General features: G+C 40.2%; 2 protein-coding genes across 2 annotated transcripts; both read right to left on the bottom strand.

Moving 5' to 3' along the window:
- Positions 1-1,096: 1,096 nt before the first annotated feature.
- Positions 1,097-16,866, bottom strand: LOC133440417 (zinc finger protein 239-like). The gene is made up of 2 exons (XM_061717675.1): positions 16,029-16,866; positions 1,097-1,515 (listed from the first exon to the last, which is right to left on the bottom strand). The coding sequence occupies exons 1-2, from the start codon at positions 16,703-16,705 to the stop codon at positions 1,164-1,166; spliced, it is 1,029 nt and encodes a 342-aa protein (XP_061573659.1). The 5' UTR covers positions 16,706-16,866; the 3' UTR covers positions 1,097-1,163.
- A 7,325-nt stretch (positions 16,867-24,191) lies between these two features.
- LOC133440447 (zinc finger protein 3-like) lies at positions 24,192-24,883 on the bottom strand (the record flags this gene model as incomplete). Its single annotated transcript, XM_061717706.1, has 1 exon — positions 24,192-24,883. A coding segment is annotated over exon 1 (690 nt), but the record flags the coding sequence as incomplete, so codon positions are not given.
- Between the last annotated feature and the right edge of the window lie 57 nt (positions 24,884-24,940).

Genomic DNA, 24,940 nt, shown 5'->3' with positions numbered 1-24,940 from the left:
AACATTTTTTATCCCCAGCCGCCACTGCTTGTTATTATTATTACGATAGAATTTTCACTCTTGGGTTTATGTTGAGCTTTTATAACTCACCGCCAGGGGGCACTGCTGCTCTTTCTACATATGGGGAGTGTAATATTCCAGAATTATAAATAAAATAATTCATCCATCTAAAATGAAAACTTAATTAAATTTTCATGATTATTTCTGACTAAATATGAGTTGAGGTAAAAAGACATTTACTTCTAAACGGATGTCTGATATAAAAGGGTTAAATCCAAAGTGTGTCCTCTTCCTGGAATCTGATCCCGATGATCCTCCCTCTTCTTCCTGCTCTCCAACCTGCAGATCTGCAGCTTCAACACGGATCTCAACATCAGCTTTAGAATAAATCATGTGTCAGACGAGTTGTAAATCTAGTACAACTTGATTTTATACATGTGATTAAATAATATTGTTAATTTCATATTATTTAAATAATGTGAAAAACGTACAGAAATATGTTGTAACTTTAGCTTGTATAGTTACAATAACACAGCATGGATCATTTGAATTACATTGTTTTGACTTAGTTTGTCCCATCAATTATCACGATAATCTGATGTACGCGCAGCTCAGATTTTAAAATGCATAAAGCCTTTTACAGTTTTCAGCAAACTATGTATAACATCACAATATATAACCTCTGAACGGAGTAGATGGAGAGAGTTTAACAACATGGAGCTGCAGATTAACTTTACAAAGAGAATGTGAGTGAAGAAGAAACAGACGGGAAAAAGAACGTGTGAGAGAGGCTTTGTAGATGAACGAAATAAACTGTCACGTTTAAAGAAACTTCAGCAAATACTAACAGCTCTTTATTTGCACCGTGGAGATGGCAAGTTACCAACAGCAACAAGTAATACGATTTTAAGAAGGAAGAGGGATTCAAACAAACTCAATGGAGAACTTAAAAAAAAAACCTCATTGCAACACAACCTCATCGTTCCCTCTGCGTCAAGTTGACGGAGAAGCATAAAACCGGGTTGAACCTGCAACCCTTGTGGGGAGGGGATTAGGCTCATCAGCCACAGGAGGTGGTGGTTGGACTTCTGCGGTTTCTTCTTCTGTGGGTCAGACAGGAGTGGACAGCTGCCCCCGGAGGACGACAACATGAACTTCATTTGTCACGAGTCACCAGACTTCTCCTCCGGGTGATTTTTCATGTGTCTCAGCAAATTACTTCTGCAGCTAAAACCTTTGTTGCACGTGTTGCACAAATATAGCTTCTCGACCGTGTGCGTGGTTATGTGCCGTTTAAGACTTGATGATTCAGTAAAGGTTTTTCCGCAGGTGTTGCACACGAACGGCCTTTCGCCGGTGTGGATCCTCGAGTGAACCACCAGTTGGGAACGTTGTGTGTAACTTTTTCCACATGTTTTGCAGATGTAGGGCTTCTCGCCCGTGTGCGTGGTTATGTGGCGTTTAAGATGTGATGATCTAGTAAAGGTTTTTCCGCAGGTGTTGCACAGATACGGCCTTTTGTCAGTGTGGATCTTTATGTGATCCATTAAATTACGACTTTTACTGAACTCTTTCATGCAAGTGCTGCAAGAAAATACCTTCTTCCCCGTGTGGGTCCTGGTCAGCTTTGATTTACAGTTGCTGTCTGACGGGACAGCAGCATCTTCGTGGTCACCGTGTCGTCTCATTGGCTCCGGATCTGCAGTTTTACTGGGGTCTGAGCGTAAACTTTCAGTCCCTTCCTCATCTTTGTTTTGAGCTTCAGGAGAAGTGTGCAACAGCAGCTGGACACAGTTTGGTCCTGGTTCACCATTTTCAACTTTCACATCAGCGACATTGACCAATGAGACATCCACCTCTACGTCCTCGTGCTTCATCTCCTGACCGCTGGAGTCTTCCTCCAGTTCTGTAGTCTGTGGATGCCCTGGTTCCTCCTGGTCCGGGCGGCAGCTCCTCTCCAGGTTATCCAGGTGCTGGTCACTGAAAACCCCGTCCTCCTCCACCTTACACACATTTTCTTGTGGGAGTTCTGGAATTACAAAAAGACAGGATTTTAACAAGTCAAAAGTGTTTCCCAGTGTTGATTGTTTGGTTGTATTTGTGAAGTTTAAAGTTTGTCCTGAATCTTCTGTCTTCCCCTTCATCTATGTAGTATATTTGAAAACAAGTGCATTACTCTGTGTGACCATTAAGTGGCACTGTGACTGTAGGAAATCTAGCAGAAAATTGGAGTCTGGATCCAGAGATCTGAACTGTTTCTTGGCGCCAGCGGAATCGACGAAAAGTCTAATTCAGTGAAAAGAGCCACGTTCCTACATGTGGCCGGGGACGAAGCAATTAAACGTATATAAAACTTGTGACTTTGATGAAGACGTAGATGACTATGATACATTGAAAGAACATTTCTGCCAACATTGTGAGCCAAGGAAAAATGTGACGTATTTGAGGCACCTGTTCTTTATTCAAGTGCAAGGAATATCAGAGACTGTTGATGCATATGTGACTGATTTAAAAAACAAAGTGAAAGACTTCGAGTTTGAGCACCTCACCGACTCACTGACACTTATTGATGTAAATGTTCACACATCCAAGTGGAGAACAAGGTGGATTGAGGAAAACCTACAGTATGACCCTCGCAGAACTGGTCAGTGCCAATAAGGCAGAATGAAACATCTTTATGTAATCTGAATTAGATGACATATATGACACACACTGCAATCAATCTCACTCTAATAAAGTAAGGTAGCTGTCTTCAATTTGATAATGACACCATAGTTAAACTGAAACAATAGTAGGTACAGTAGCCTATGCTGTACCAGGATCATTTTCCATAGGTGTTAATAGAGTGGTTAATCGTACCACAGAACACAGCACATACACCTACTACCTTTCACCAGACAGAGCCAATTCATTTAATATCTCACCTCTGCATTTATAGCCAAGCCACTTGAGGGAGGACACAGGTCCCACACACTGGAGACACTTGTCCAAGGGGGAGACAGTTGCACACACCAGGCTATGTTTCTGACACTGTTGGAATGTTTTTATTGTAACATTTATTGTTACCAGACAGTTTGAGCAGCAAGACATTTCAGAATCATATGTATTTATCTTAAAAGTACTAAAAAAAACCCAACTAATTTCCATCAAATGTCTACATTACATTCAACTTACCCTCTCACTGTTGACAACTGTCGCCATTTCAGTTGGACTGCAGAACTGATTCTCCGTGTCCATCTAAGATAGAGAACAAGAGCAGACGTGTTCAAAATTAACACCGTGGTCTGCCTGTGTTCATGTGTTCATTTCCATTAAGTGACAGGATAAAAATAAGTGTGGAAATACAGCTTTAGAAGGTCAAAAATGTCTTGCACAGGCTCCAGACTAACTCGTCCACTGGTGCGACAACTGAGAAAGTTGGTTGCACCAGCACATGATTTGGTTGCACCTTTTTTATGGAATATTGTATCATTCAGAAAGGACTGCTTGAAAACAGGGTTTTGTATCTGTAACCATAGTTTTGTAAAGCTGTGCATTTATGTTTGTACCTGTAACTATAGTTTTGCAAACTTTTAAGTACAAGCATTTATCTGTAAGCTTAGTTTCGTAAACTTCTACATGTGTGCAAACTCCGTTTTACAAGTCTGTGCATTCAGACACTTGCAAGCTCACTTTCATACAGCTAAATATTTAATAGCTACTACTATGTACAAGTTTACAAAACTACGGTTACAGATACAAACAAATATGAGTTACAGAAACAAAACCCTGTTTTCAAGTACACCTTTTTGAATGATCAGTGATTTGGCTGTTTTGGTAGTCCAATGTGACGTTACTGCAGGGCTCTACAGAGCGAGTATTTCACTTGCTCCTAAAAATGGAAATGTGCAAACTGGAAGAAATAATTTACGAGCACAGTGTGCGGGTTAAGATTAAAACCTACCGTAATCTTTTTAGCACCCCGATGCTATTCATTCAGAAAATACTATTTCATACTCAGATAATGTACAATGTTTATTAAAAGTATCAATATATACCTGTTCCAAATCTTCAATTGTGGAGGAAGACTTTGTAACACCAGAATCTTCTGGAGGCATTTCCTCAGTAGAAACCTGCAAAATGGAAAAATATAGATATTTTCATAAATGTCTTGATGGCAGGTTGTTCTCTGTGTAACATTATGCAAAAGGTTTCATGGCTGTGTTTCTGAGTGTTTTGAGGGAAAGAAATCCACTCAAAATGTTTCTTAATTAGTCAACAAGGTAAATTATTACAGTCTTTGAAACCTAGAATCTTCCAAAAATAATGTTTATGTGCGTGGTTATGTGCCGCTTAAGAGCTGATGATTCAGTAAAGGTTTTTCCGCAGGTGTTGCACAGGTACGGCCTTTCACCAGTGTGGATCTTCATGTGATCCATTAAATTACATCTTTTACTGAACTCTTTCCTGCAAGTGCTGCAAGAAAATACCTTCTTCCCCGTGTGGGTCCTGGTCAGCTTTGGTTTACAGTTGCTGTCTGACGGGACAGCAGCATCTTCGTGGTCACCGTGTCGTCTCATTGGCTCCGGATCTGCAGTTTTACTGGAGTCTGAGCGTAAACTTTCAGTCCCTTCCTCATCTTTGTTTTGAGCTTCAGGAGAAGTGTGCAACAGCACCTGGCCACAGTTTGGTCCTGGTTCACCATTTTCAACTTTCTCATCAGCGACATTGACCAATGAGACATCCACCTCTACGTCCTCGTGCTTCATCTCCTGACCGCTGGAGTTTTCCTCCAGTTCTGTAGTCTGTGGATGCCCTGGTTCCTCCTGGTCCGGGCTGCAGCTCCTCTCCAGGTTATCCAGGTGCTGGTCACTGAAAACCCCGTCCTCCTCCACCTTACAAACATTCTCTTGTGGGAGTTCTGGAATTACAAAAAGGGACAAAAAGATAGGATTTTAACAAGTCAAAAGTTCTTCCCAGTGTTGATTGTTTGGTTGTATTTGTGAGGTTTAAAGTTTGTCCTGAACCTTCGGTCTTCCCCTTCATCTATGTAGTATATTTGAAAACAAGTGCATTACTCTGTGTGACCATATTTTCACCAAATCTCTAGAAACTGGAATAATACCCAATGACCTCAAAATTACCAAAGTAGTCCCTGTTTACAAATCTGGAGACCATAGTGTATTTAGTAACTACCGGCCCATTTCTGTTCTCCCAGGTTTCTCAAAGATCCTGGAGAAATTGGTCTATAACAGAATGATGAAACATTTGCAGGACTGTAATATACTGTATAAACACCAATATGGATTTAGGAAAAATCATTCTACAGAAATGGCTTTACTTCAATTGGTTGATAAAATTCACACTGCAATCAATAATAATGAATACACTTTGGGAATCTTTCTGGATTTATACAAAGCTTTTGACACAGTTAATTTTGTTATTCTTCTTCCAATGGGGATTTGCTCTAAAAAAAAGAGAAAATCTACACGGAGCCAGTGTGATCTGCATCTTTTCTACATAATAAAGGATTAAGTGTAAAGTGTGAAATATGAGTCTGGTCCAGAGTCTGAATGGAGCATGAAAGGCAGCACCAAGTAAACAGAACAACAAGTTAGTTCGGGATGTTTCCGAATCCCACATCAGCAGCTGCTTGAGCTGGGGAGTTTCCCATTTAGTTGGTTTGCTTCATCACCACGGCTTTTAACTGGAAACAAAGGGATCTTGTAGGAGTCATACTCATGTGTTCATTCATTCAACTTTCCAGGGTTACGTACCGACTCTGTGGAGTCTGATTTCAGGTTTCCAGGCGAGGTCCAACAGTCTGCGCTGACGGTCGAGCTCTTCTTCATACTCCAAGATGCTTTTTTCAAACACTGACAATATTTCTACAGCAGCTGCTGTTAGTCGCTGACCGATAAACTCTCTCAGATGATTCACCTTAGACATTGTTGAAGAGGAAAAAGAAAGGAAACAACACAACCGTCCTCTCCTTCTTCTTCTCTAGGTTTAATGGCGGATCACAACCAACGTTATTAGGTTCTACCGCCACCTGCTGTACCGGAGTGTGTAACATCAGGATCATTATTACACCAGGTTACAGTCTAACTTAAAGGGGGGAAAAAAGGAAATACCTAAATAAAATAAGATAACCACATTTAAATCTTATTATCTATCCCTGCATCTTTAAGAAAGACATGATCAGCAATATTAAAATAATAAAAGGCTTGCAATATTTCAGTTGATTTGTAATGAATCCAGAATGTATGACATTTTTGTTTTTTTTAGTTGCATTACAGAAAATAAAGAACTTTATCACAATATTCAAATTTTCTGAGACAGTCCTGTATGATAAGCTTCCGATTGTTAATATCAATATATAAAATAAAAATATTTTTTAATTCATGTGTACTTTATTATTTGTCATAAAACATTTATGTTGTTAAGAAACTTTTATTGCAATGGGTTTCAAAATAATACACATGGTAAGTCTTTGAGACATCAAAACATTTAAATATCAAACTGATCAAACTATCAAACTGATTTTGGTGTGAAATATATAGATATACAAGACACATTTAAAGCTGCAGTTTCCAACATTTAACCACTAGAGGGAATAAAGATCCCAAACTAACCCCCAAACTCAGAATGACGGTTCATTCATGCATGAATCACCCACAGGTTTTCTGCAGGGGTTTGAAGCCTCTTTTTCCTCGTATTGTGGCAGGTTGGAATTATATAAAGCAAGAAGTTTAATCCGTAATTAGTGGCGTGGCCTTTTGATTGGCATTAATTTGTCCAACCTGTAAATAAATACTTTTTCTAAGATCTTAGAAAATGTTGGGAGTAAAGAATCAGGCCTGTAATTAGTGAATTGGTGTCTGTCTCCAGTTCTGTACAGTGGGATGACTTTTGCAGTTTTCATTTTATTTTGTAAATGTCCCAGTTCTGAGCGACTGATTACAGCTGTATGTCAGTTAACAATCCATCAATAACCTTTTTGACTATTGTCATATCACCACAGTCAGTTGACACCTTGTTTTTACATTTACTTACAATATCTATGATTTCTCTCTCCTCCACAGCTGTGAGAAACGTTGAATCTGGATTTCTACTTATTAATGTTTCCTTCCATCCATCAGCTGATCCAGGATCACACATTTTTCTGCCAGCTTTGGTCCAACACTCACAAAATACCTGTTAAAATGATTAACCACCTCATTCATATCATTAATGACTTCATCTTTATTGGTTAAATATTGTGGATAATTAGTCTGTCTTGAACTTTTCCTAATGGCATCGTTCAATATATTCCAAATACCTTTAACGTTATTTTTAGTCCTTATTCATGAAGGAATTCATGTCCCTCTCCATGAAAGCAAGTGGTCTCGGCCCTGAAACAGCAAAGTCCTCCCTCCATTATCATATTATTATTTGTATTATTATTATAATTATTATTACAAAAGTGCATCTCCACTCGTTGAGTTTGCACTTTGAAAGAGATGGAAAATGGACTGGTACCAAAAGCCAGGCTTGTTGCACAAGGTTTTGAGGAAGTGCAAGTTTCTGCTACAGAAGGAATCTCCAACCTGTGCTTCAGTCTCTGAGGCTCCTTGTGGCAGGAAGTTATCAAAAACAATGGACACGGCATTTGATGGACATAAAATCTGCCTTCTTTCATGGACTAGAAATGTGGAGAGACATTTTCATTAAACCTTCTCCAGAGACCAACAGAGCAGATCATCTTTTTTTAACCCACATCAACTACATGGTTCCTGACACAGTGGATTCCTATCAGTTTTCCTACCGTGCCAACAGATCAGTGGATGAAGCGATGGCTTCGGCTTCACTTCACCTTCCAACACCTGGACAGGATGAACACCTATGCACGGCTTCTGTCCCTGGATTACTGCTCCGCCTTGTTCAGCCGCATTTTGGAATAACGGTGCATTTTGTAATAAACGTCCAAAATATAATAACTTTGTCATTTCATTTTGTAATAAACTGCCGCATTTTGTAATAAACTACCCCAACGCATTTTGTTATAAATTTTGCAGCATTATGTAATAAGTTATTACATTTTGAGAAGATTTTTACAAAATGCACTTGCAACTTTTTTATTCTCTAGAAAATGTAATAACATGGTGCATTATGTAATAACAATTCTAAAGCATAGTTTATTTATTTGTTATTGGCCTATTTAATTTCAAACTTCAAATAGGAAACTAAAGTTATATTTGGAGTATTATAGATTTATTGGGCTACATAGCTCTAAGGGAAGTTGCATAAAAAACAACAGTCATTCTTGTATAAATTCATTGTTAAACAAACAATAATAAAAGGTATTATTACATAATGCACTATGTTATTACATTTCCTAGAAAATAAAAAAGTTGCAAGTGCATTTTATAATAATCTTCTCAAAATGCAATAACTTATTACCATACATAATGTGGCAAAATGTATTACAAAATGGGGCTTTATTACAAAATGAAATGAAAAAGTTATTACATTTTGGACGTTTATTACAAAATGCACCGTTATTACAAAATGCGGCTCAACACGCCTTCAATACCATCGTTAGCTGAAGCTAACGCCAAACTGGCTGACCTAGGAGTACCAACTTTCCTCTTGTTGATGCACTAAAGTCTTTTTTTTACTTGTGTTTTTATTTATTATTATTATTATTATTATTATTATTATTATTATTATTATTATTATTATTATTATTATTATTATCATCATTAATATTATTATGAAGAGAGTGAGATGGTTCACTCTTGGGTGTGAACCCCCCCCCCCCCCCTAATATTCTCCCTGCACTCCTTAGTGGTTCTGGTTAAATCCGGTCCTACGTTCACCATCGACCTTCAGAATTCACTAAACTTGAAAACATTTTTGGAGACTTCCAAAGTTTATTTTTGCAGGAATTTCCCAAAACTAAATGTTAGGTTTGACTCTCAAAATCAAGCTTCCCTCTCAGGATTTCTGGCTAGTTCAGAAATGATGGCTGTTATATCTCAGTGTGTTTCAGCCTCTCCACCCAAACAAAGTATCGTGAAGGTGTTTTTAGGATGCACTTTATGATGTTGTCCATGTTAATATTTTGAAGGGGAATGTCATCACTTTTAACTGTACCTGTATCAGAGAAAGAGTTGATGAAACAGACTTGCAGCTGTTGCAAATATTCTGTTTCTAGGGCAGGTATGATTGGCTGTTTCTAACGTCAAATGCTGAATTAGTTGATATGAGCAAAGTTTCATGTTCAAGATTTGCACTTGATACTGTGAAGGTTTCATTAAACAGCATTTTTTTTTTGTGGCTCTAGTGGCCCTTTATTCAAGTTGCAGACAGGAAGGGGGTAGAGAGAGAGAATGGGGATGACGTGCAGCAAAGGTGCAGGCCAGGATTTGAACCTAGGACCGCTGCAGGAGGACTGTAGCCTCAGTACATGAGCCGCTACTTAACCCACTACGCCACCGAGCTGCCCATTAAACTGCACTTTTAAAGCTTAAATCAAAGGTTTGGGTTTATTCTTCCCATAGATGGACATGAATGCACACCATTATTTATTGCAACTGTGTGGTTAAAAATAAAATAATTCAGTATATGTTCAAAGTAGATACTGGTCTAAATTTTACATTTTGCATTACGGTAAATGTGTAGAATCATACAAGGATTAATGAAAATTAATGAGGTCATGATTTCTTTATCGTCTTTTATAGAAATCTAATTTTAGATCTTAAAGCTTTTGACATTGCATTTATTCCACTTCTCATACATTTATCTTACATTCTACTTAAGTTTTAGGCATTCAGTAAAATGTCTTAATATCATTAATCTCCACAACTCAAAATACTAATTAGTTCAATAAACATTTTTTCAGTTCAATTCAAGTAACAGTTTTTATGGTGAAGTGCGAAATGTTCAAAATAAAATAAATTAACATCTCAACTGTTTTATGGTGTTTGAGGTCTTGCTGCCCGCTCTGGAAAATGCAGCAACAGAGAGACGGATGACGTAAACACAAATGTAAAGACATTCAGAAACACAGCAGACTGTGGTTCACAGACAGCTAAAGTATTGGGACGTGCCGGCAAAGCTGCAGGAAAATATAAGAACTGGTGTAACGTGGAGCTGCTGGAGCAGCTGAGGTGCCGGTAACAGCAGCAGTGGAAGATCTTGGAGTCCAGGCTCAGGCCTCCAGCCCTGACATGTGTGACAATGCTTTTAGGACTAAGGATGGGTCATTTGATGAAGCCAAGACCAGTGAAATAACAAACTGGATCAAAATGACGTGATTGAGGAAGTTGAGGATAAAGGACAAAAGTGCATCTCCACTTTTCAACTTCATTTGATGACATTTCTCTTTCAACCTTGTTTTCTGAGCTAAATGCTGGTTGTACTGATCACGCTGTACCAATAATCTGCATCACTGACAACTATCCTCTTGTTGCTGCACTACACTGCAAAAACTCAAAATCATAATATTTGTCTTTTTTCTAGTTAAAATGTCTCATTTTTAGTCAAAAAATCTCATTACACTTAAAACACCAGAAAAATAACTTATTTGACAATTTTCACCTGTTTCAAGTAAATTTTCACTTGAAATAAGTAGAAAAATCTGCCAGTGGGACAAGATTTATCTTCTCATTACAAGAAAAAAAAATCCTGTTCCACTGGCAGTTTTTTCTACTTATTTTAAGTGAAAATCTACTTGAAACAGGTGAAAATTGTTGTTTTTTTCCAGTGATGAGTCTTGTTTTAAGTGTAATGAGATTGTTTTTTAACAAAATTGAGACATTTTAACTAGAAATAAGTCTTTTTTGTGTTTTTATTATTATTACGATAGATTGTTCACTCTTGGGTTTATGTTGAGCTTTTATAACTCACCACCAGGGGGCACTGCTGCTCTTTCTACATATGGAGAGTGTAATATTCCAGAATTATAAATAAAATAATTCATCCATTTAAAATGAAAACTTAATTAAATTTTTCATTATTATTTCTGACTACATATGAGTTGAGGTAAAAAGACATTTACTTCTAAACGGATGTCTGATATAAAAGGGTTAAATCCAAAGTGTGTCCTCTTCCTGGAATCTGATCCCGATGATCCTCCCTCTTCTTCCTGCTCTCCAACCTGCAGATCTGCAGCTTCAACACGGATCTCAACATCAGCTTTATAATAAATCATGTGTCAGACGAGTTGTAAATCTAGTACAACTTGATTTTATACATGTGATTAAATAATATTGTTAATTTTATATTATTTAAATAATATGAAAAACGTACACAAATATGTTGTAACGTATAGTTACAATAACACAGCATGGATCATTTTAATAACATTGTTTTGACTTAGTTTGTCCCATGAATTATCACGATAATCTGATGTTATGTTTCTAAATCAATAAAAACATTTTAAAGGGGAAATAAAAGCAAACCGTATCTGACTGCACTGACTTCTGAAATCTTCAAGGTTTTTTGTTTAATGCTGCAGACATTAAAGTTTATAAAATGGTGACAGATGGTTGGCTGTTCTGTTTCTGACGTGTTGATGGTTGTGTTTCTTCTTTTGTCCTCGTTTCTCTGAAGTTTCTTCCTGTTTTTCAGAGGAACGTTGTAAAAACTGAACATGTAAATAGATCAAACTTGGACTAACCTCTGAACGGAGTAGATGGAGAGAGTTTAACAACATGGAGCTGCAGATTAACTTTACAAAGAGAATGTGAGTGAAGAAGAAACAGACGGGAAAAAGAACGTGTGAGAGAGGCTTTGTAGATGAACGAAATAAACTGTCACGTTTAAAGAAACTTCAGCACATACTAACAGCTCTTTATTTGCACCGCAACAGCAACAAATAATACAATTTTAAGAAGGAACAGGGATTCAAACAAACTCAATGCAGAACTTTAAAAAAAGTACATGACCACATCGTTCACTCTGCGTCAAGTTGACGGAGAAGCATAAATCCGGGTTGAACCTGCAACCCTTGTGTGGAGGGGATTAGGCTCATCAGCCACAGGCAGGAACGGACTGGGACTAAAAAACGGCCCTGGACTTTGACTAGGCCCGGCCCAAAGCAATCGGCGCGTGGAAACTCAACAACTAAAACGCCTGGCATGAGTGGCTCATGATACTATACCATCCAAATTATAGCAATAGCACTGATTTGACTAGATGTTGTGTTAAGGGCATATTATTCTAGTTCTAGGTCTCACTGCAGTCCCTCTGGTTGAACCAATACAAAACAGTTATCTGAAATAGTTATGATAAATCACAATGTAAAGAGGGTGTAAATATTCAGTTTAACTTGAATACTCATATAGAAATGAAGGTTGAATGTTAACCTAAAAAAACAAACCAGCAATGCCATTTTTCTCAATGTTTAGATAACGAGTTTCTTCAACAGGTCACTTTTTTCTGCAACTCTGTCATTGTCAAGGGACATGAGGATCTTTCTCTGTGGTCATAAGCATGGACGCTTCCAGGTATTCATGTGACTGTGTGTTCCCCCTCACAAAAGAAAAACAGAGAAACATGTTTTCTCATGAACAAATGTAATTGTCTAAAAGATGGTTCAAATGTTATTTCATTGCCCGAAAATATGTTATTTTGTTACTTTGAAAATTTTAAATATGTTTTCAGGTCAGGGTCATCAGGTCATCTTCTCCCGCTTTATCCGTTACCGGGTCGCGGGGGCAGCAGCCTCAGCAGGGATGCCCAGACTTCCCTCACCCCAGACACCTCCTCCAGCTCTTCCGGGGGGAGTCCGAGGCGTTCCCAGGCCAGCCGAGAGACATAGTCTCTCCAGCGTGTCCTGGGTCTTCCCCGGGGTCTCCTCCCGGTGGGACATGCCTGGAACACCTCCCTAGGGAGGCGTCCAGGAGGCATCCGGTACAGATGCCTAAGCCACCTCAGCTGACTCCTCTCAATGTGGAGGAGCAGCGGCTCGACTCCGAGCTCCTCCCGGGTGACCGAACTCCTCACCCTATCTCTAAGGGAGCGTCCAGCCACCCTGCGGAGGAAACTCATCTCGGCCGCTTGTATCCGCGATCTTGTCCTTTCGGTCACTACCCAAAGTTCATGACCATAGGTGAGGGTAGGGGCGTAGATTGACCGGTAAATCGAGAGCTTTGCCTTTCGACTCAGCTCCCTCTTTACCACGACGGTCCAGTACATCGACCGCATTACTGCGGACGCTGCACCGATCCGCCTGTCAATCTCACGCTCCATTGTTCCCTCACTCGTGAACAAGATCCCGAGATACTTGAACTCCTCCACCTGAGGCAGGACTTCTCCACCCACCCGGAGAAGGCATGCCACCCTTTTCCGGTCGAGAACCATGGCCTCGGTCTTGGAGGTGCTGATTCTCATCCCTGCCGCGTCGCACTCGGCCGCAAACCGCCCCAGCACATGCTGGAGGTCCCGGTCTGATGACGCCAACAGGACAACATCATCTGCAAAAAGCAGAGATGAAATCCTGAGGTTCCCAAACCGGATCCCCTCCGGCCCCTGGCTGCGCCTAGAAATCCTGTCCATAAAAATTATGAACAGGACCGGTGACAAAGGGCAGCCCTGCCGGAGTCCAACATGCACCGGGAACAAGTCTGACTTACTGCCGGCAATGCGAACCAGACTCCTGCTCCGATCATACAGAGACCGGACAGCCCTTAGTAGAGGGCCCCGGACTCCATACTCACTCAGCACCCCCCACAGAATGGCACGAGGGACACGGTCAAATGCCTTCTCCAGATCCACAAAACACATGTGGACGGGTTGGGCAAATTCCCATGAACCCTCGAGCACCCTGCGGAGGGTATAGAGCTGGTCCAGTGTTCCACGACCGGGACGAAAACCGCATTGTTCCTCCTGAATCCGAGGTTCGACTATCGGCCGTAATCTCCTCTCCAGTACCCTGGCGTAGACTTTCCCCGGGAGGCTGAGAAGTGTGATCCCCCTGTAGTTGGAACACACTCTCCGGTCCCCCTTTTTAAACAGAGGGACCACCACCCCGGTTTGCCACCCCAGCGGTACTGTCCCCTTCCTCCATGCAATGTCGCAGAGGCGTGTCAGCCAGCCGGCAGAGTACTGCTTCCCCCTTCTGAGGCGCCGAACGGTCCTCCAGAATTTCCTCGAGGCCGACCGAAAGTCCTCCTCCATGGCCTCCCCGAACTCCTCCCAGACCCGAGTTTTTGCCTCCAAGACTGCCCGAGCCGCGGCCCGCTTGGCCTGCCGGTACCTATCTACTGCGTCAGGAGTCCCACCGGCCAACATAGCCCGGTAGGACTCCTTCTTCAGTCTGACGGCATCCTGTACTTCCGGTGTCCACCACCGGGTTCTAGGATTGCCGCCACGACAGGCACCGGAGACCTTGCGTCCGCAGCTTCGAGCCGCCGCGTTGACAATGGAGGCAGAGAACATGGTCCACTCGGACTCGATGTCCCCCGCCTCCCCCGGGATCCGAGAGAAGCTCTCCCGGAGGTGGGAGTTGAAGATGTCCCTGACAGAGGGCTCAGCCAGACGTTCCCAACAGACCCTCACAATCCGTTTGGGTCTGCCCGGTCTGTCCAACCTCCTCCTCCGCCAGCGCATCCAACTCACCACCAGGTGGTGATCAGTTGACAGCTCAGCCCCTCTCTTCACCCGAGTGTCCAAGACATGCGGCCGAAGGTCAGATGAAACGACAACAAAGTCGATCATTGACCTCCGGCCTAGGGTGTCCTGGTGCCACGTGCACTGATGGACACCCTTATGCCTGAACATGGTGTTCGTGATGGACAAACTGTGACTCGCACAGAAGTCCAACAACAAAACACCACTCGGGTTCAGATCGGGGAGGCCGTTCCTCCCAATCACGCCTCTCCAGGTATCACTGTCATTGCCCACGTGAGCGTTGAAGTCCCCAGTTGGAGCACTATCAAGTACTCCTCCCAGGGACTCCAAGAAGGCCGGGTACTCCCCACTGAATACTTTTGTAAATATGTTTTGTTGGTGAGAAAATATGTTTCTCTGTTTTTCTTATTTTTGTGAGGGGGATATATATTGTTTTTCGGCACTACCTTGTTCTCTATAGCTGATATAACATGAATTACTCCTATGTGGGATCAATAAAGTTCTTATTTTTGCCATCTGAGAAAATTAAATATATTATATTTGGTGCCTAACTGTTTCCAACGATCTTTTTCATGTGGGAAGTCAGGATGACATTCCCTTCATCCAAATGCACTTTTGTTCTTATTCTACCAAAGTCCACGTTGTGCACCTTTCCAAAAAGATACATGTTTACAGCACCAATAATTTCTGTATTCATTCTGATTTTTGAACGATTTCTTTTTATGTTTTGAAGATAATTTTAAAAATAAAACCGGGTTAAACTTTAGTCAAAACGAGGCGTAGTTTAATAGAAAAACACAGAAAAAACCCCACAGCGAACTCAGAACATCTTAACAAATAACTTAGAAATCGAAGAGAGGGGAAAAAACACCAGCAAACTAACAAACAAAGCAACAAAGCTCAGAGCTAAGAAAACGAACCAGCAATGAAAGACTCGCAGCCGCTACGAGTCTACGCCGTACGTTGCACGTCGCCACGTAACGTACGGCGTAGGCTCTGCGTCGATTTAACGCGGAACCATAAATCAGGCTTCACAGCGCGACTCACTGACCGCCGCACAGCTCCTCGCCACGCCGACTCCGCGCTCATATATTTAATACATTTATAAAGCCCATATATTTATAAAGCCCCGCCTGGCCGAGTCCTAACACTGTGGCCGGCCACCGGCCGTCCTGGACTACCGGCCGTTCTGTGATTCTCCAGATCACACATATGGCCAGTCCGCCCCTGGCCACAGGAGGTGGTGGTTGGACTTCTGCGGGTTCTTCTTCTGTGGGTCAGACAGGAGTGGACAGCTGCCCCCGGAGGACGACAACATGAGCTTCATTTGTCACGAGTCGCCAGACTTCTCCTCCAGGTGATTTCTCATGTGATTCAGAAATATACTTCTGCGGCTAAAACCTTTGTTGCACGTCTTGCACAAATATCACTTCTCGCCCGTGTGTGTGGTTATGTGGCGCTTAAGAGATGATGATCTACAAAAGGTTTTTCCGCAGGTGTTGCACTGGTACGGCCTTTCACCGGTGTGGATCCTCGAGTGAATCACCAGGCTGGCACTTTGTGTGAAACCTTTTCCACATGTTTTGCAGTTGTAGGGCTTCTCGCTCACGTGGATCCTCGAGTGAACCAGCAGGTGGGAAGATAGTCTGTAACTTTTTCCACATGTTTTGCACATGTAGGGCCTCTGGTTCGTGTGCGTGGCTATGTGGCTTTTAAGATTTGATGATTGTCTAAACGATATTCCGCAGGTGTTGCACAGGTACGGCTTTTCACCGGTGTGGATCTTCATGTGAACCACCAAGGTGGAACGTAGCCTGTAACTTTTTCCACATGTTTTGCAGATGTAGGGCTTCTCGCCCGTGTGCGTGGTTATGTGGCGTTTAAGATCTGATGATTGTCTAAACGATTTTCCGCAGGTGCTGCACAGGTACGGCCTTTCACCAGTGTGGATCTTCATGTGAGCTATTAAAATACTACTTTTACTGAACTCTTTCCTGCAAGTGCTACAAGAAAATACCTTCTTCCCCGTGTGGGTCCTGGTCATCTTTGATTTACAGTTGCTGTCTGACGGGACAGCAGCATCTTCGTGGTCACCGTGTCGTCTCATTGGCTCCGGATCTGCAGTTTTACTGAAGTCTGAGCGTAAACTTTCAGTCCCTTCCTCATCTTTGTTTTGAGCTTCAGGAGAAGTGTGCAACAGCAGCTGGCCACAGTTTGGTCCTGGTTCACCATTTTCAACTTTCACATCAGCAACATTGACCAATGAAACATCCACCTCTACGTCCTCGTGCTTCATCTCCTGACCGCTGGAGTCTTCCTCCAGTTCTGTAGTCTGTGGATGCCCTGGTTCCTCCTGGTCCGGGCTGCAGCTCCTCTCCAGGTTATCCAGGTGCTGGTCACTGAAAACCCCGTCCTCCTCCACCTTACAAACATTTTCTTGTGGGAGTTCTGGAATTACAAAAAGGGACAAAAAGATAGGATTTTAACAAGTCAAAAGTGTTTCCCAGTTTTGATTGTTTGCTTGTATGTGTGATGTTTAAAGTTTGTCCTGAACCTTCGGTCTTCCCCTTCATCTATGTAGTATATTTGAAAACAAGTGCATTACTCTGTGTGACCATTAGGCGGCACTGTGACTGTACTCTTGTGTTACTGCGTTGGTATCAAGACAGTTGAAGAATAAAGTTGTTGTTCTAGAAATGGCTTCTTCCGCGTCATAAATAATGATCTAACTACAAGTCCTGCATATGAACTCCTATATGAACATCCTCCAACGATTGCGTTTTTTGCCAGTGTCCTCTCACATCTTACACGGAGCCACTGTGACCTGCATCTTTTCTACAAAATAAGCGATTAAGTCTAAAGCATGAAATTTGAACGGTAAAGTCGCATCTTAGTAACAGTTCAATGCCTCCCAGTTTATTAAAAATGATACCAAAAGCTCTTATTGTGTAGAAAAGATTTCAACCAGTTCCTTTTTTAGGTTTCCATTAATAAAATCTAAATCTATAGCTTGCAGGCCTCCATCTTTGAATTCTTTGGTAAGTTCAGTTTTCCTAAAGTAATTAATTTTCTTTCTCCAGATATAATCAAAGTTAACCTGATTAATCTTTTTGATTACGTAATTGGGAATAGACATTTTTGGTTAAGAAGATACGACCTAATAAACTGATGTCTCTTAATAACCAGGAGTTAAGTTTGGTTTGGCATTCATTAATTACCCTCCACACATTTTTATTTTTGACGTTCTGCTGAATCTTTAGAGATGGAAATGCCTCTGATAAGTGACTATGGTGAATTGGCATTAACTCACATTTGTTCAAATTTAATTTCAGCCCTGAGGCTTTGGAGAAAATATCAATATTATGCAATATTTTTGGGACTTCAGATAATTGTTTCATGAAGATAGTGTCATCTGCTAACTGGATAATGATTACATGTATTCCAAGTACCTCTAAAGGTGCAATATTGGAATTTTTGATAAGGATAGAGAGCATTTCTGTAGCTATTATGAAGAAAAATTGAGAAATAGGACAGCCTTGTTTTACTTCTCGTTTAATTGTAAATCGAGGTGATGTGTCTTCTGGTAAAGATATACAGCTATTTGAACTTTGATGAAGGGATTCAAAGATATTTAGGAATTTATCACCAAATCCAATTCATTTTAAACACTGAAAAATGAATGGGTGCTCAATCGAATCAAACGCTTTATAAAAATCTAAATAAAACCATCATCTTCTATTAAATTATTATAGTGTAGAAGATCGAGGATTAAGCGAATATTGTTGTGAATGGATCTACCCCTCATAAAGCCAGATTGGGAGTCACTTGTGATTTTGTGCAAGTGCTTTTTTAATCTGTTACCATAAATGAGGGTTACAATTTTGTAATCATTGTTCAATAAGGTGATCGGTCTAAGATTTTCTAACACTTTTGGGTTTTGAGTTATTATTCCTTGTTTCATACTAGAGGGAAATGTGATATTGTTAGTTGCTTCTTTTAACATAAGAGAGAACGGTTCTTTAATAAATCCCAGAAATGTTTATAAAAAGTTGCAGTAAGACCATCACTCCCTGGGGATTTGTCCAAAGACAAACTGTTAACTGGTCAAGTTCAACAGAAGAAATATCAGCATCACATAAATCTGCAAACTCTTTTTCTATAGTTGGAATAAGATCTTTGTTAAAGTTAAAAAAGTTGTCAGCATCATCTCTAGAGAAAGATGAGGAATAAAACTTACTGTAGAGGGAAACTATTTCTCTGGCAATCACAGCTGGATCTGTGACAGTTTGATCTTTAATCACCAGTGATTTGATTTAATTTCTTTCCCGTCTTCTTTTTTCTAATCGACAAAAGTATGATGTGCTTTTTTCTCCTTCCTCTATCGATTTTGCTCTTGATCTTATATAAGAACCTTCGGCTCTCCTGAGATAGATTTCATCAAGCTTAATTTGCTAAATTTGTCATTTTTGTTTATCCTCATCAGTCTGTAAAATTTTATTGCAATAGTAGTTTACTTCTTTAATAATGTCTGATCATTTGTTACTTCTGTTACGTGATTTTCCAAAACTAATAGCAAATTCTAGAATTTTAAATTTTAAGAATTCCCATTTAGCAACATAAGATATTATTGATTCATCACACTTTACATCTGAGATTATGATTTCAATTCCATCATGAAAGGCCTGGCATTTCAATAAACTTGCGTTAAATTTCCAGTACCCTTTGTTCCTACGATGGATTAAATACATATCAAACCTGCAATTTTATTTTCAAAGTATTGTTCCTGCCAGTTTCATTTTCTTTGCCATGTAAAGATTGTTTTCAGTTCAACAGTGATATGCACCATTTTAATACAAGACAGGCTAATCATTTAAATCTCCTGAAGTTCCGTACTGGTTTGTGTCAGTTCTCCATCAGATACAGTTATGGAACACCTACAGCAATCTCGTCTACCTCTACTTCATTCAATCATTTTAAACGTAAACTCAGGACACATTTAATTGATCAGATTACCTAATTATATTTCTAGATTTGTTATTTTTTTCTTTAATCATGAAGATACCATGTATTCTATTCATGCTGCTGTTTATTTGCTTTGTCTTTGTTTTTAGACTGCAATCATGTATTCTGCATATTTTAAATATTTGTACAATATTTTGCTGTATTTTACAGGTAGAGGCCTCGTATAAGCCCCTTGGGCTTTTTGCCTCAGCCTAGCACATTACCAATCTCTCTTTTACATTTGTATGTTACTTGTTCTGTTTTTATACTGTGCTGAATAAATAAATCTAAAAAAAAAATCTACACGGAACCACTGTGATCTGCATCTTTTCTACAGAATAAAGGATTAAGTGTAAAGTGTGAAACATCAGTCTGGTCCAGAGTCTGAATGGAGCATGAAAGGCAGCACCAAGTAAACAGAACAACAAGTTAGTTCGGGATGTTTCCGAATCCCACATCAGCAGCTGCTTGAGCTGGGGAGTTTCCCATTTAGTTGGTTTGCTTCATCACCACGGCTTTTAACTGGAAACAAAGGGATCTTGTAGGAGTCATACTCATGTGTTCATTCATTCAACTTTCCAGGGTTACGTACCGACTCTGTGGAGTCTGATTTCAGGTTTCCAGGCGAGGTCCAACAGTCTGCGCTGACGGTCGAGCTCTTCTTCATACTCCAAGATGCTTTTTTCAAACACTGACAATATTTCTACAGCAGCTGCTGTTAGTCGCTGACCGATAAACTCTCTCAGATGATTCACCTTAGACATTGTTGAAGAGGAAAAAGAAAGGAAACAACAGAACCGTCCTCTCCTTCTTCTTCTCTAGGTTTAATGGCGGATCACAACCAACGTTATTAGGTTCTACCGCCACCTGCTGTACCGGAGTGTGTAACATCAGGATCATTATTACACCAGGTTACAGTCTAACTTAAAGGGGGGAAAAAGGAAATACCTAAATAAAATAAGATAACCACATTTAAATCTTATTATCTATCCCTGCATCTTTAAGAAAGACAAGGATTTCCTTATAACAATCCCTCATCACCTCACTCCTCCCTAATAACCTACTAAACTCCATTCCCGTCCCAGCTCGTACATCCTGTCTCTTAAAGCGTTCCTTTCTACCTCATACTTGCCACATTTAAGAATCACATGCTCTACATTCTCTGTGACATCACACTCATCACATTTATCACACACGGACTTTGACATTAAATACAGAGTTGATTTTAAACTAGTATGACCTAATCTTAATCTAGAAATGATGACTTCCTCTCTCCTACACTTTCCTTTGAAAACCTTCACGTTAATTGACTTCTGTATGTTATAAAAATGTCTCCCTTTTACACCGTTGTCCCACACCTTCTGCCATGAATCCCTCACTGCCTTTCTAATTCATGATTTTGCTTCACCTTTACCAAAAGGAATTTCCATAATTACCTCACTACTCAATTTCAATGCTCTTTTAGCAATATTGTCTGCTTTCTCATTGCCATCAACACCCATGTGGGCAGGAACCCAACAAAACTGCACAGTAATTCCAGTTCTGCATAACCTCCACAATACCATTAATATTTCCAACACTAGATCTTCTCTTGTTGTTTTATTTGAAGTCAAACTCTGAAGGGCTGCAGTGGAGTCTGAACAAATGACATAGTTCCTTCTCGCAGTTACAGTCAGTATTTCATTTACCAACGAAAGTATTTAGAACAAAATGCATACAACATTCTTTCCATCACTGGTTTACTACGACTTCTGTCATTTAGCAGACGCTTTTATCCAAAGTGATTTACATCTGAGAAAACAACACAAGCAAGAAGGTTTAGAAAGAGTTTTATTTTTTCTGACACAATGAGAGCTGACGCAATTTATATGATAAGCTTCTGATTGTTAATATCAATATATAAAATAAAAATATTTTTTAATTCATGTGTTCTTTATTATTTGTCATAAAACATTTATGTTGTTAAGAAACTTTTATTGCAATGGGCTTCAAAATAATACACATGGTAAGTCTTTGAGACATTAAAACATTTAAATATCAAACTGATCAAACTTTCAAACTGATTTTGGTGTGAAATATATAGATATACAAGACTCATTTAAAGCTGCAGTTTCCAACTTTTAACCACTAGAGGGAATAAAGATCCCAAACTAACCCCCAAACTCAGAATGACGGTTCATTCATGCATGAATCACCCACAGGTTTTCTGCAGGGGTTTGAAGCCTCTTTTTCCTCGTATTGTGGCAGGTTGGAATTATATAAAGCAAGAAGTTTAATGCGTAATTAGGGGCGTGGCCTTTTGATTGGCATTGATTTGTCCAACCTGTAAATAAATACTTTTTCTACGATCTTAGAAAGTGTTGGGAGTAAAGAATCAGGCCTGTAATTAGTGAATTGGTGTCTGTCTCCAGTTCTGTACAGTGGGATGACTTTTGCTGTTTTCTTTTGTTTTTGTAAATGTCCCAGTTCTGAGCGACTGATTACAGCTGTATGTCAGTTAACAATCCATCAATAACCTTTTTGACTATTGTCATATCACCACAGTCAGTTGACACCTTGTTTTTACATTTACTTACAATATCTATGATTTCTCTCTCCTCCACAGCTGTGAGAAACATTGAATCTGGATTTCTACTTATTAATGTTTCCTTCCATCCATCAGCTGATCCAGGATCACACATTTTTCTGCCAGCTTTGGTCCAACACTCACAAAATACCTGTTAAAATGATTAACCACCTCATTCATATCATTAATGACTTCATCGTTATTGGTTAAATATTGTGGTTAATTAGTCTGTCTTGAACTTTTACGTTCTTTTTAGTCCTTATTCATGGAGAAACATTTTCATTAAACCTTCTCCAGAGACCAACAGAGCAGATCATCTTTTTTTAACCCACATCAACTCCATGGTTCCTGACACAGTGGATTCCTATCAGTTTTCCTACCGTGCCAACAGATCAGTGGATGAAGCGATGGCTTCGGCTTCACTTCACCTTCCAACACCTGGACAGGATGAACACCTATGCACGGCTTCTGTCCCTGGATGTGTCATTTGATGAAGCCAAGACCAGTGAAATAACAAACTGGATCAAAATGACGTGTTTGAGGAAGTTGAGGATAAAGGACAAAAGTGCATCCCCTTTTTTCAACTTCATTTGACGACATTTCTCTTTCAACATTGTTTTCTGAGCTAAATGCTGGTTGTACTGATCACGCTGTACCAATAATCTGCGTCACTAACAACTTTCCTCTTGTTGATGCACTAAAGTCTTTTTTTATTTGTGTTTTTATTATTATTATTAAGATAGATTGTTCACACTTGGGTTTATGTTGAGCTTTTATAACTCACCAGGGGGCACTGCTGCTCTTTCTACATATGGAGAGTGTAATATTCCAGAATTATAAACAATAAAATGATTCATCCATCTAAAATGAAAACTTAATTACATTTTTCATGATTATTTCTGACTAAATATGAGTTGAGGTAAAAAGACATTTACTTCTAAACGGATGCCTGATATAAAAGGGTTAAATCCAAAGTCTGTCCTCTTCCTGGAATCTGATCCCGATGATCCTCCCTCTTCTTCCTGCTCTCCAACCTGCAGATCTGCAGCTTCAACACGGATCTCAACATCAGCTTTATAATAAATCATGTGTCAGACGAGTTGTAAATCTAGTACAACTTGATTTTATACATGTGAGTCAATAATATTGTTAATTTTATTTTATTTAAATAATATAATATAATAATATGATTATAATGATAATAATAATAATAATGAAAAACGTACACAAATATGTTGTAACGTATAGTTACAATAACACAGCATGGATCATTTTAATTACATTATTTTGACTTAGTTTGTCCCATGAATTATCATGATAATCTGATGTACGCGCAGCTCAGATTTTAAAATGTATAAAGCCTTTAACAGGTTTCAGCGAACTATGTATAACATCACTATAACCTCTGAACGGAGTAGATGGAGAGAGTTTAACAACATGGAGCTGCAGATTAACTTTACAAAGAGAATGTGAGTGAAGAAGAAACAGACGGGAAAAAGGACGTGTGAGAGAGGCTTTGTAGATGAACGAAATAAACTGTCACGTTTAAAGAAACTTCAGCAAATACTAACAGCTCTTTATTTGCATCGTGGAGACGGCAAGTTACCAACAGCAACAAAGAATACGATTTTAAGAAGGAACAGGGATTCAAACAACCTCAATGCAGAACTTAAAAAAAAAAAAAGTACACAACCACATCGTTCCCTCTGCGTCAAGTTGACGGAGAAGCATAAATCCAGGTTGAACCTGCAACCCTTGTGGGGAGGGGATTAGGCTCATCAGCCACAGGAGGTGGTGGTTGGACTTCTGCAGGTTCTTCTTCTGTGGGTCAGACAGGAGTGGACAGCTGCCCCCGGAGGACGACAACATGAACTTCATTTGTCACGAGTCACCAGACTTCTCCTCCGGGTGATTTTTCATGTGACTCAGCAAATCAATTATGCGGCTAAAACCTTTGTTGCACGTCTTGCACAAAATATGGCTTCTCGCCCGTGTGCGTGGTTATGTGGCTTTTAAGATGTGATGATTCAGTAAAGGTTTTTCCGCAGGTGTTGCACATGTACGGCCTTTCGCCGGTGTGGATCCTCGAGTGAATCACCAGTTGGGAACGTAGCCTATAACTTTTTCCACATGTTTTGCAGATGTAGGGCTTCTCGCCCGTGTGCATGGTTATGTGGCTTTTAAGATTTGATGATTTAGTAAAGGTTTTTCCGCAGGTGTTGCACATGTACGGCCTTTCAACGGTGTGGATCCTCGAGTGAATCACCAGGTGGGAACGTAGCCTGTAACTCTTTCCACATGTTTTGCAGATGTAGGGCTTTTTGCCCGTGTGTATGGTTATGTGGCGGTTAAGATCCGATAAATTAGTAAAGGTTTTGCTGCAGGTGTTGCACAGGTATGGCCTTTCCCAAGTGTGGGTCCTCGAGTGAATCACCAGGCTGGAACGTTCTGTGTAACTTTTTCCACATGTTTTGCAGATGTAGGGCTTCTCGCCCGTGTGGATCCTCGAGTGAACCACGAGGTGGGAATGTTGCCTGTAACTCTTTCCACGTGTTTTGCAGCTGTAGGGCCTCTCGCCCGTGTGCGTGGTTATGTGGCGTTTAAGAAGTGATGAATGAGTAAAGGTTTTTCTGCAGGTGTTGCACAGGTACGGCTTTTCACCAGTGTGGATCTTCATGTGATCCATTAAAATACTAAGTTTACTAAACTCTTTCATGCAAGTGCTGCAAGAAAACGCCTTCTTCCCCATGTGGGTCCTGGTCAGCTTTGATTTAC

This window comes from Cololabis saira, chromosome 3 (genome assembly GCF_033807715.1).
Source record: "Cololabis saira isolate AMF1-May2022 chromosome 3, fColSai1.1, whole genome shotgun sequence".
Taxonomy (NCBI): domain Eukaryota; kingdom Metazoa; phylum Chordata; class Actinopteri; order Beloniformes; family Belonidae; genus Cololabis; species Cololabis saira.
This window is presented reverse-complemented; position numbering and strand designations above follow the sequence as displayed.

What these genes read in the sequence shown, in the direction of transcription:
- LOC133440417 (XM_061717675.1), bottom strand. Translation starts at nt 16,705, where the DNA reads ATGAGACGACACGGTGACCACGAAGATGCTGCTGTCCCGTCAGACAGC. An exon ending in ACCACACACACGGGCGAGAA is followed by an intron (nt 1,516 to 16,028) that starts GTGATATTTGTG and finishes CACTGACAAAAG; the next exon opens with GCCGTATCTGTGCAACACCT.